The sequence below is a fragment of the Rhizophagus irregularis genome, chromosome 9, assembly GCF_026210795.1.
Source record: "Rhizophagus irregularis chromosome 9, complete sequence".
NCBI lineage: Eukaryota > Fungi > Glomeromycota > Glomeromycetes > Glomerales > Glomeraceae > Rhizophagus > Rhizophagus irregularis.
In genome coordinates, this window is record NC_089437.1 from 3,414,473 (window position 1) to 3,426,562 (window position 12,090).

At 26.1% G+C, this 12,090-nt stretch overlaps 4 protein-coding genes across 4 annotated transcripts; 3 read left to right on the top strand and 1 right to left on the bottom strand.

Annotated features, from left to right (window-relative positions):
• Window positions 1–160: 160 nt before the first annotated feature.
• On the top strand, window positions 161–989 carry OCT59_029802 (uncharacterized protein; the record flags this gene model as incomplete). Its single annotated transcript, XM_066146217.1, has 5 exons — window positions 161–168; window positions 244–287; window positions 368–739; window positions 806–877; window positions 958–989. The coding sequence occupies 5 exons, from the start codon at window positions 161–163 to the stop codon at window positions 987–989; spliced, it is 528 nt and encodes a 175-aa protein (XP_065994886.1).
• A 1,441-nt stretch (window positions 990–2,430) lies between these two features.
• On the top strand, window positions 2,431–3,418 carry OCT59_029803 (uncharacterized protein; the record flags this gene model as incomplete). The annotated part of the gene is made up of 2 exons (XM_066146219.1): window positions 2,431–2,832; window positions 2,915–3,418. The coding sequence occupies 2 exons, from the start codon at window positions 2,431–2,433 to the stop codon at window positions 3,416–3,418; spliced, it is 906 nt and encodes a 301-aa protein (XP_065994887.1).
• A 1,097-nt stretch (window positions 3,419–4,515) lies between these two features.
• Window positions 4,516–5,559, top strand: OCT59_029804 (uncharacterized protein; the record flags this gene model as incomplete). Its single annotated transcript, XM_025309339.2, has 4 exons — window positions 4,516–4,549; window positions 4,695–4,964; window positions 5,040–5,169; window positions 5,235–5,559. 4 exons carry the CDS (start codon window positions 4,516–4,518, stop codon window positions 5,557–5,559), a joined length of 759 nt encoding a protein of 252 aa, XP_025176834.2.
• A 1,368-nt stretch (window positions 5,560–6,927) lies between these two features.
• Window positions 6,928–8,318, bottom strand: OCT59_029805 (uncharacterized protein; the record flags this gene model as incomplete). Its single annotated transcript, XM_066146220.1, has 4 exons — window positions 6,928–7,098; window positions 7,253–7,344; window positions 7,423–7,584; window positions 8,246–8,318. The coding sequence occupies 4 exons, from the start codon at window positions 8,316–8,318 to the stop codon at window positions 6,928–6,930; spliced, it is 498 nt and encodes a 165-aa protein (XP_065994888.1).
• Window positions 8,319–12,090: the final 3,772 nt, after the last annotated feature.

The following is a 12,090-nucleotide window of genomic DNA, read 5'->3' on the forward strand; positions in this document are numbered from 1 at the left end:
TGAGAATTTAAGAAAAATATTTGACTATGATAATAATAAAAACGAAATTATAAATGAAATAAATGAAAATACATCAAAGTATTATATACCAAAATTTATACCCGTGATAATAACTTTGGGAATTTTTCAATTTATTTTTATAGTATTTTGTATTTTATTAATGATTGGGTAATTTTTTTTATATTTATTTAAAAAAAAAATAAGTGGTGATTTATAACTAAAATTATCGATAATTTTTATTAGGTCTTGGGAATGGTTCGGGGAGCGTAAGCCTAAATTGAAGAAAAGTATGTTATTTTATAATTAAGTCCTTTTTTAATTCTATTAATTCTATCATTATATTAATTTATTTCTATTCTGGATGTAGGCACCTATATTATTTATCGACTTGAGAGGATTTTACTTCTAATTACGACTTCATTTCTTGGAATTTGGATATTGATATCAGAAATATCAGAGATTTTTCAAAGGGAATTAACAGTAACATATTATTATAAGAAAGATTCATTTGAAAATACAATTGAAATATTTTATAATATATTTGGCATTATTACAATTATTCCAATTTCAATTGTTTTCGTAGCAATACGAAAACGTTCAAAAAGTCTATACGCTTTATTTTATTTTGCAAGCTTAATTGAAGCACTAATTATACTTTGCAGGCTACTATTTAGTTTTCACAAAGAATATATTAGTTACTGTAGAATATTTCGTCTTCATAATTTTTATCCTTATGATGGTAATTAAATTCAATGAATTTAAATATTTAAATATGTTAATTATATATTAATAAATATCTTTCTAGGTAAAGGATACTATCCAAACGTTAAACTCAACATTGATAATAATATCACATATAGAGTGAGGTTTTTTATTGGTAAGTACTGTATATAAATTCTTACTAAATTTTTTGTAAAAAATTAATATAATGTATTGACTTATTATCAATATATACAGATCACGATACAAAGTTGTTAGCAATCAGATGATCTAAATTTCATAGTGTTGTTTATTGTGATTGGCCGTTGTAATAATAAGTTGTATTCCAAAAAAGGAAGGAAGTAGGTCCTAATTTGGTTAGCAAATATGGCAAAACAGGGTCCGTTTTTATATAAAATATATATAAACATAATTGAAATTTCGTTTCATTGCAATGAATTTCAATTTCAATTTCAATTTCAATATATCAATTGATTGTTTTTTGGACAGCAGTTGTTTAAATAAATTTCGTGAATTGAAGTTGATCATCATTTACGTCACAGTAAGTAAAAATAATCTAAAATTGGATTCACATGTTATAAAAATTGAAACTTGTATATAGTAACTATAAATAAATTAGTTATAATGAAGGTACTTTTTTTATTAATAAAATTGTATTTTTTTATTTGTTTGTTAATTAAATTAAAAATTGTGATTTTTCCCATAAATTACACATTTTTTTAATTAATAATAAAAAAAAAATAAATAAATTTACAAATTGAAAATCGAAAGATGATCATCATTTACATCACAATGAAAATAATCTACAATTAAATTCACATGTTAATATTAGTTAAAAGAACTAAAGCCCGCAATTAATGACTATAAATAAATTAGTTATAATGAAACCACCCTTTTTTTATAGCTATAATTATAAAAGTGTGGTTTTTTTCAACAGATTATTACACTTTTTTAATAATAAAAAATAAATAAATTTACAAATTGAAAAATTGAAAGATGATCATCATTTACGTTACAATGAAAATAAACTAAAATTGAATTCACAGGTTAGAAAATTTAAAGCCGCATATAGTAACTATAAACAAATTAGTTCTAATAAAATTACCCTTTTTTTTTATCATTTATTTAATTAATAAAGTAATATTTAACAGTTAATGAGATTATGTTATTTCAATCATAAACTATTATATAAATTAATAAATTATATAAATTGTAATAAATTTTTGATAAAATCAATTTCTTTTTAATGTAAATAAATAATAAAATCGCAATTTTTCAATGAAAACTACTTTTTTTTAAATTTAAATAAATGTAATAAAATCATCATAATTTTGCAATAAATTGTAATAAAATCGTAATTTTTTCAATAAAATTGCATTTTTTTAATAAATTTGATAAAAATCAAAATTTTTCATATATTAATAAATAATAAAATCGTAATTTTTTCAATGAACCACTTTTTTAAGTTTTAAATAAAATGTATCATAATTTTGTAATAAATTGTAATAAAATCACATTTTTTTAATAATCATAAATCATAAATAATAATAAATAATTGTAATATTATTACTTTTTTTTAAAAAATAAAATATATTATAAATATATTAAAGTCATAATTTTTTTTATAAATATAAGTAATTCATTTACTTTTTTTTACTTTTATTCATTTTTCATTTTAATAATAATCAGATTCAAAAAAAATTTCGAAATATGATTGCAAACATTACAACCATCGTGTATATACTCTCTGTGACTGATGAAACTATTAATAATGGTGTCTTGCAGAAAGCCATGGCTATTTCCCGAATTGATAATGAAGATGCATTTCAAATATATAAATTTTACAATTATATGACCTTAATAAATAACACAGACCTTGATTCAGATGATGGATCTGAAGTAACTTCGCCACTTAAGGCAGAAAATGTATACTTAATTACAGGAAAATTTTCAACAACTCAAGATGGTTCAATAAACGTCTCTATTACAACTAATGTACAACTCCTTATCGATAAGGAAGATATTCCTATAATAAAACCAACTGTACATCTTCTTGGAAAGACTTTGGGGTATGCAGAATTAACAGAAAGTGGATATACTTTACAAATACAAGTAAAGCCATATTTATATATCTAAGGATCAATTTACTCCATTTACTGTAAATTTAACTCACCCACCAAATGGGCGATTTAAGAACGCGTTAACAAAAGCCAGAAAAAATTCAACAGTTCATACAACAGGAGTATTTTTTTTTGCAAAAGATCAATTATACTGTGAAATTTTGGAATTTCAGTTTGTATCAGCAAAAATAGAATCAGATAACAGTATTGTAGTTCCATGGAAATCAAAATCTGATTCATGTAATGAAGGATCTTCAAAATCTGTTATAGAACAAAGAATTTCTCTCATACAACAGAATTCAACAACACAACCATCATTGTCAATGACACCAACTAAAAATAAACGTAAAACAAATATGACTAAAATAGCAGATATTTCAAGATCTTTGCTATTACAAAATCAACAAAGTGATGAAATTCATGATAGTGAAACTTCTATTACAAATGAAGAAAATGAAGAAAAAATTAATGAAAAGATTGAAGAAAATGAAGAGAGAAACGAAAATATTAAAAAAAAAAATAATACACCAAAAATTTCAAATTCAACAAGAGGTAGAAAAAAACAAAAAACTAAATAATGTTTATGAACTAACGTAACCCAGTAATAATCTTTTCTTTAATTTTTTTTATTATTTGTTCTTTATATTTTATATGTAATAAGTGCTATATTTATTTTTTTTAATGAAATAAAAAACGTATTTTATTTTTTATGTCAAAGAAAAGTGGTTTAAAAAAAAATTTGAAGTCTACGTAAAATTTAATTGCTGATCATGTTACACATGTCATAGATCACCTGACAAATACGAACTGTCTTTAAAATTCTTTTTTTATTATCTATTGTTTTTTATATTTTATATGTAATAAGTACTTTATTTATTTTTCAATGAAATAAATGAAATAAAAGAAGTTGCATTTATTTTATTTTTATATCAAAGTATAATTTAGTTCAAAAAAAAAAAAAAATTTGAAGTCAACGAAGTCAACGTAAAATTTAATTGCTGATCGTACTATTATGCATGTCATAGATCACCTGACAAATACGAACTGTTTTTAAAATTCATTTTTATTATCTGGTATTTTTTATAATAAACATTATATTTATTTATTTTTTATTAAAAAAAAAAATTGAAGTTATTGTAAAATTTAATTGTTGATCCTTAATAATAATATTACAAATATATGTTATAGATCACTGATCATATATATACGAACTATTAAAACTTTCATAATAATTTGATTACTAATAATTTTTTAAATAATTTATTACTAACATTAAATCAATAAAACTGAATCAGATGTCCTAAATGGGATCAAATTCAAACAATGAATTTAAATAGGGATGCATTCAAAGTAGATCCAAATGTGATTAAAGAATATTCTCGCTTGGAACAAGTAGCATCACAACCGCTTCCTATTTCATAAACAAACCTAGATTATCATGTTATCAGTTATCATATAAGTATAATAAAGCAATTAGGGGTTCTTTAAAAAAAGTGTTTATTTGACTATGCATTTATGCTCATGTTACACCTAATTTTATTTTGAAGGCCGCCGCCAGGCGGCCATAGTGGTACAGTTCTAGTTATATATATATATATATACGTATATATATTATTTATTAGCTATACCCACATTAATTTTTCTAACAATTTTATTAATTAATACATACTTATGTATGATTCGAATTGATGACGAATTTATTTTACTAAGTAAGTAAAAAAAAAAAAAATCTTATTTTATTATTATACTAACATACTTATTTATTTTAGTATATGGATCAGAAAATAAACAGATTCTGCTACAAAATATTAAGGAGTACTTGAAAAAAGTTTTAAAAGACTTTACATTTTTTAGGAAAAAAATCAGAGTCAAATGAACATATAAAAAAATTAGGTGTTAATGCATGGAAATTTATACCTGAATCAAGAATTTTATTAAATGAAATCGTAATCGTAAGCGATGAAAATGACAAAAATACTAACAACAATACCTTCAAAAAAGATCATAAGTGTGTTGAAATTGATTTTAATACTAAATTTGATGTAATGATACAAACAAATTATCCTTTACTCAATATTAACAATACAAACAATATACCATCGGATACTACTGCTTTAAATATAAGTAAGAATTATTAATATCATTCTTATGACTGTATTTTATTAATTTTATTAACTCATTACCGCCATTCCCTAACAGGTACTCTTTCCACCTCATTACCAGCAAAATATTGGTTTTATTACTATGAAATAACAATCCTGTTAAATGAGAATAATGATAAAACAATAATTGCTATTGGTCTCGCTTCAAAAAATTATTCAACTAACAGGTACGTGTTTTCTATATGATGATTTCATTTTTATCTGAATGACTACTAATTTTGTTTTATTTAAGATTACCCGGGTGCAATATTCATTCAGTTGGATTTCATTCAGATGAGGGTAGAATATTCCACAATGAAAAGTATACTGGATCAAAGTATGCTGAAAAATGGGGTGAAGTAAATGATGTGATAGGTTGTGGTTATTATCCAAATACTGGTCAAGTTTTCTTTACAATGAATGGTAAAAATTTGGATACCGCTTATACTGGTTTATTTCATACTTGGTATCCCACAATTGGTTCTAATGGTACTTGTAAATTAAAAGTTAATTTTGGTCAAGAAGAATTTATGTATAAGGAAGCTAATGGTATGAGTGTTGCCGGTATCATTTCTTAATGAATTTATCGATAAATATGAACTTTTAAATCTTTAAATTTTATTATTTTTTTATGTCTCAATTATCCTTACAAAATTTTATTTTATTTACTTATCAATTGTATTTCTTAGCCTCTAAATAAATATGTTTTATTTCTTCTTATAATCCAATTTTTTTTTTCAAATGTGATGGATAAAGGATTTAATTTTCTTCTAAGGACCCATCCTCATTTTGCGTAAAGATCTCATGATCTGCAATTCTGGACAGAACTACTGCTGTAGTAATGCCGGCTTATACTAGTCAGAATTTATGCGTGAGAAATTTTGATGAAAATTGATGAGGAGTCATTTGGGATGATTAGTTAAAATAACTTGATAAAGGTAATTATCTAATGAATCATATTTTTTATTTATTTTTTCTTTGAATACACGATATTACAAGATACTTCAATTGAATTAATTTACTGTGATGTAATAATTCTAGATGTCTGTAAAAAAAAATGCGTTAAATTTTTTAATTTATTAAAAAAAATAAAAGAAATTAAAAAATGAGAAATAAATACCCGGTTTCTTTTTTGATAATGAAATAATAAATATATCTATAATAAAAAAAAAAACTTTTAAACGCAAAAAAAAAGCCTACTATTTCTTTAACATCTTCCCAGTTACTTACATCCCCACCATTTTCATTTTCTGAAATCATTATTAATAATAACCTGTAATTACTGTAACTTATAAAAAAAAAAATGTTAAGCTAAAATCATCCGGAAAATGTCCGTGCGTCTGGAAAACGTCCAGGAAATTGCAATATTCCGGACACTTTCTGAACACTGGGCCTGAACCCTCCTAGACATTTTCTGAATATTTTCTGGAAAATGGAAATTTTTCAACGTCCGGAATATTGCAATATTCCGGACATATTCCAGACAAATGAACATTTTCTGGACGTTTTTAGCTACAATTTCCGGACATTCTTTTTTTATAGGGTTAAGAAAGAGAGTATACGGCCAACTCTCCATAAAATGCATCTTCTATAAATGCACCTCAAACGCCCTCTTGATACTTCATTGTATGTAAAAAAATTTCCATAATCACCCTTTTTGATGTTGCCTGTGGCTGTGTAAACAAAATCTGAAGATATAATTATCTCATAATATACACAAGCCACAGTTCGACTTATATGATTCATATTTAAACAGACGAATGAAATTCTTTCGTTAAAAATTTTATTAATTACGTTCTTGACAATAATAAATACTGTACATAAAAAGTACGTAATTGTTTAATAAATAAATATAAAGGAATGTAATTGGTTAAAATATTCATCTACGGAACTATACAACATACATTTAGTCATCTACAAATAAATAAATAAATAAATAATTTATCTTATATTTGGGTACAAATTCCAAGTTTTCCAGGTGGTGGAGCAGGAGTAGCAGTAGGTGGTTTGTCAGGTGGTGGAGGATTATTCGCAGGAGTACCTAATAGGCCTAGTTCCGGTGCTGCAGGTCCATCGCCACCCTCTGTTACTGTGAAGACTGAAGACTGGGCCGATACCTTTAATTGTAGGATCAGACTTAAGACCGACTTCAGTTACATAATTAGTTCCAGGTATATATTTATCGTCGATTGGTATTGGTATGCTTCCATTATTATGAGTGGACTAATTTTTTATGTGAACAGAAATTTTATTAAAATGTAAATAAATTACTTGAACACAAATTGGATTTAAAGCATTACATACGTCTGCGCTAAAGATTGGTGTGGTACTACCTTGTGTATGAGTAGTGACAATTACTGGCTCTAAATATCAAAATATTTGTTTAAAACAAAGAAATATGATAATTTGATATATAAGAATATTTTCTTTATTTTACTAACGATCAGAATCAAATCCTGTCGAACACAAAGTAGCAACTAGCTGAGATCCAACAGACCAAGGACCTGCACCAGGTCCAACTATGACAATTTTTTTCTCTCCACCAGCAGGAGGAGGAGCTGGATGAGCTTGTGGTAGAACAAGAGCAATTAACACTGCAAAGACTAAAGTAAAAATAGCAGGTTTTCATTCTTTTGCTTTTTTACTAATTTTTTACTCGATATATTTATGAAAAGGAAAGAAGAGAAAAATAGCGTGCCTATATATATCTTTTTGTTTTTTTTTGTTTCTCAAGTATTTTGATCGCTTTTTTTTATCATCTTTCGTACAAGATTAATATAATGAATTCATATTGCTGTATCTACTGTAATGTGGTTTTTCCGAAAAAAAGCCATGAATTTTATTATCATATTGTAAGATTGATCAAAATAAAAAAAAACCTAGCCTTTACAAAAAGTAAATTTAAAACTAAATGATGGCTTAGTTCCGTATATTTTTTTCTAACAATCAAAGATTTTTTTTTTTTTGATTATATTCCTGAGCTAAAAAAGTATGGCTTATAAATATTTAATTTTTTTCCTTTTTAGGAATATTTTGATCTTAATATTATGGGCTTATGGCTTAGTAGATGTATATGGCTAATGTAATAAATTTGGCTAATGAATTTAATCAAAACACCCTGACTAACCGTTGTTTGGCCAATTGCTTAAAACATGATCATTCGAATGAAGAATTTTTTTTAAAAAAAATCAAAATAATTTTTTTTTAAACACATTAGTTTTTTAAATAATATTTTTATTAAAAAGAAAATAATTTTTTCAGGACACTCGGCAAATTTTCCAGCTTTAGGCCATAGCAATGATAGTTTTGGCCGAACTGACAGATTTTGACTTGTCATGCAGTTGGCGGCACGTACTCGGCAACAAAATTTACCGAGTGTCTCGTGACTTATGAAAAACAGCTGTAACATGATCGGTCAAACGGTCGGTCAGAATCTTTTGACCGAAAGACATCGGTCACGGTCATGACTCATGTATGACCGGTCATAACAGGTTATAACGCCATCTCTAAATACAAATTACAAAACTAAATGAAGTTTCTGCGTTTATGGTCAATTTTATTTTCATTCAACCAAATAAAGATCTATATTTCACAGGAAATTTTCCAATTATTAACTTGGTTAAATGCTAAATTTAAGGATAACATTATTTGGCGACCCATCGCCATGGTGACCCTAAAAAATATTTTATAAATTTGTGATACATGAATTTACATTATGCGGTTCAAAATTTTTTTGAAATAGTATGTTGTACCACAGGTTCAAAAATCCAATTTGCGGTATAGTTTGTTTCCAATTTACAAAATCACAATAGTCATTTTAATCTTGATACTTCTTTTCTAATGCATCATATCCCAAAAATGTCATTAAGTAAATTCAATACATATCCATTTTATGTATAATGCAAAATTAATGCTAAATATTCCTATACCCTACATCATTAAGTTATTATATTGCTAATTTAGTACCCCTCCATTGCTAATTTAATTACACCAACTGAAAATAATTTATCTGTATAGTCGTTACTTTTAAAAATATCAGGAATTATTTCTTTTTCAAATAAGTTTTTGCCATTATTGTTCTTTCTTTCATGAAATTTTTTGCTGCAGCAACTTTTTTGTCTTTACACCATTCTTTAATATTATTAGAGGCAATGCATGGTAAATCCAAATTTTACAAATAGCCAATAAACTATTTTGTGCAATGTAACCTCACTGATCTTGGAACTATTTTTAATGACTATAAATTATTATAATAATCAATTAATTATTTTTAATAAATTACATAAATAATAATATAATATTATTACTATACAGTACCTCACTTTGTACTTGTGACCAGAATGCATTTTTTGTTTTTTACTCTTGATTCATTGAAATTCGCTCAGTACACCCTCCTTAAGTTCTTTTAAACTCGGATACTTGCTATGGGCACAAATACTAAGCACAACACTTTGAAATATTGACTTATATAACAGAAAAACGTTATTGTAATTATAATAAACAAGTCACATAATTACATATATTCTACTTACTTTATACCAATAACCTTTCCAATAACATTTGTTAGTCTTGTATCAAATTCTTTATATTTATGTTGAATATTTAATAGTTGTTGATGAATTACTCATTGGTTTTAGAGTATATATTGTAGCCATCCAAAGTTTAACAGAAGCATTCCATTGATGTGAATCAAGGTTTTTGCCTAAAAATTAAAAAACTTTTTATACCAACTCCTGATAACCTCCTATATTAGCAATGAATTCTGCCAGTTATAATTAAATGAGATTATACCTTCTTTAATTTCAAGCTGATTAATATCATCTTTGCTAATATTTGTAAAACATTCCAAGTTTGATAGTTGATTATTAGTAACTTCTTCAACATTTTCATCACTAAATATCTAGAAAAATCTTCACTTTCTTCACTCTCTCCAATTTCTTCATTGTTTTCAATATTCAAATTATTATTATCTTCTTCTTGTATAATTATAGTACTTCTAGAATATTTCAATAATAATCATCTGTTACAAAAAGTTTTTTGTTATTGAAAAAAGGTAAGTTTGCCTCAAAATAATTTTATTCTAATAAATTGTTTTCAGTTTATTTAGTTTTTTTTTTAAAAAAAAAAATTAGCATCGCATTTTATTTGTTATTTTATACATAAGTACAGGACTAAATAAAATACATAGGACAACGAAAACCCTATAGCTAACAAGTCTATCTAATATAAATAATATAAAAACTACACTACAAAACACCAGACGCCATCTGATAATATCTATCTATATGAAAAAAAAAAACTAATCTGTCACTAAATCCAAAAAAAAACAAGTTACCCACTCTCTGCTCTTCCTACCCCTCGTTAACTATCTAGGGAATTTCTACGGCTTTCGCTACGCGTGCAATGGTACGCCCATACCGACCATACCCTCCTACAAAACCTAGAGACTAAGTAACTTGTGCACTGAAGCCAAACCCCGAGGCTGATTCACGTTCGAACACCCAAGGATGTTGGCGATCCATTAATCTACGAGTAGACCATACGATGACATCATCTTTTGTGCGATCGTTATGTAGTTGCGAATCCACGTGACTGATCGATTGCGCCATTATGTTGAAAATGATTGGTGCCGACGAGAATCCAAAACTTCCTAGTTTGTTGTTCCATACACGTGTAAAATTTTGTATTAGTTAGTATTAAGTATTTTACAAATTGAGATAAGCAAGTAATGTCGTACGATACAATTAAACACATGATTTATGCAACTCTCCGGTAATAAAAACTCCGTTGCAGATCTTATTTATTTAATGAACTCATTCACTTGTTTAAAGAAAAATAAAATTTTTGTTATGGCTTCTATTCGAGAAGAAAATAGTTTTTGCTGCGTATCATAGAGCATATGCATTAACAGATCATAATATTCAAAATACTCTATACAAACGATTTGAATTTAGGAAACGAACTATTCTTGCTGACAAATCTCTTACTAAAGATGAAAAATCATATGTAGTAAAATTATTAAATAAAGATTTTGACAAATTTAAGATTCTTGATAATGAAGGAACAAAAAGAATTTGTAAAAATTGTCATGATGAATGTTTAGCTACATTATATTGTGAACATTGTGTTCGAAATCATTTAAAATCAAATTTTTCAAATTGGACGTCTGGAAATAATGATATTGATAATTTAATACAACAATGTCAAATGGAAACATTTAGACCAGATAGAATAATAGAATGGATTCCATATAATAAATTACAAGATATTAAATATTTAACTAAAGGTGGATGTTCTGAAATTTATACAGCAGATTGGATTGATGGACGCTATGATGAATGGGATTCAAAAGAAAAACAATTAAAAAGAACTGGAGGACATCAAGTAATACTCAAAAAATTAGAAAATGTTGAAAGTGCTAATAGAAACTGGTTTGAAGAGGTATATAACTAAAAAATATTTTAATTAGTTATTCATAAAAATTATTTAATAATTCCTTTATTTATTGTAGAGTAAATTTCATCTAACCATAAGTAACAAATGGGTACAGGTTGTTCCATGCTACGGCTTAACAAAGGATCCGTCAGATTGCTCAGATGGAAATTACATGCTTGTAATGTTTAAATTGCATAATAATTTAAGAGAATATTTACAACAAAATCATAATAATCTTACATGGAAAAGAAGATTTCAAATCATTGATAATATTGTTGATGGAATTCGTAAAATTCACGGAGAAAATGCAATTCACAGAGATTTGCATTCTGGAAATATATTATTATTTAATGATACAATTATTCGCATAAGTGATCTTGGATTTTGTGGACCACCTGATAAACCATTAAATAGTTTATATGGAAATCTTCCTTATATTGCACCCGAAGTTATTTCTGGAAAAGAAACTCCTTTTGCATCTGATGTTTATAGTATTGGAATGCTCATGTGGGAAATTTCATCTGGGAAACCACCTTTCATTAATTGTGAACATGATTATGAACTTGCACTAAAAATAATTAATGGAATGAGACCAAAAATAATACCAGGAACTCCTTTAGAATATAAAGAATTAATAGAACAATGTTGGAATGCTTATCCAGAAAAAAGACCTG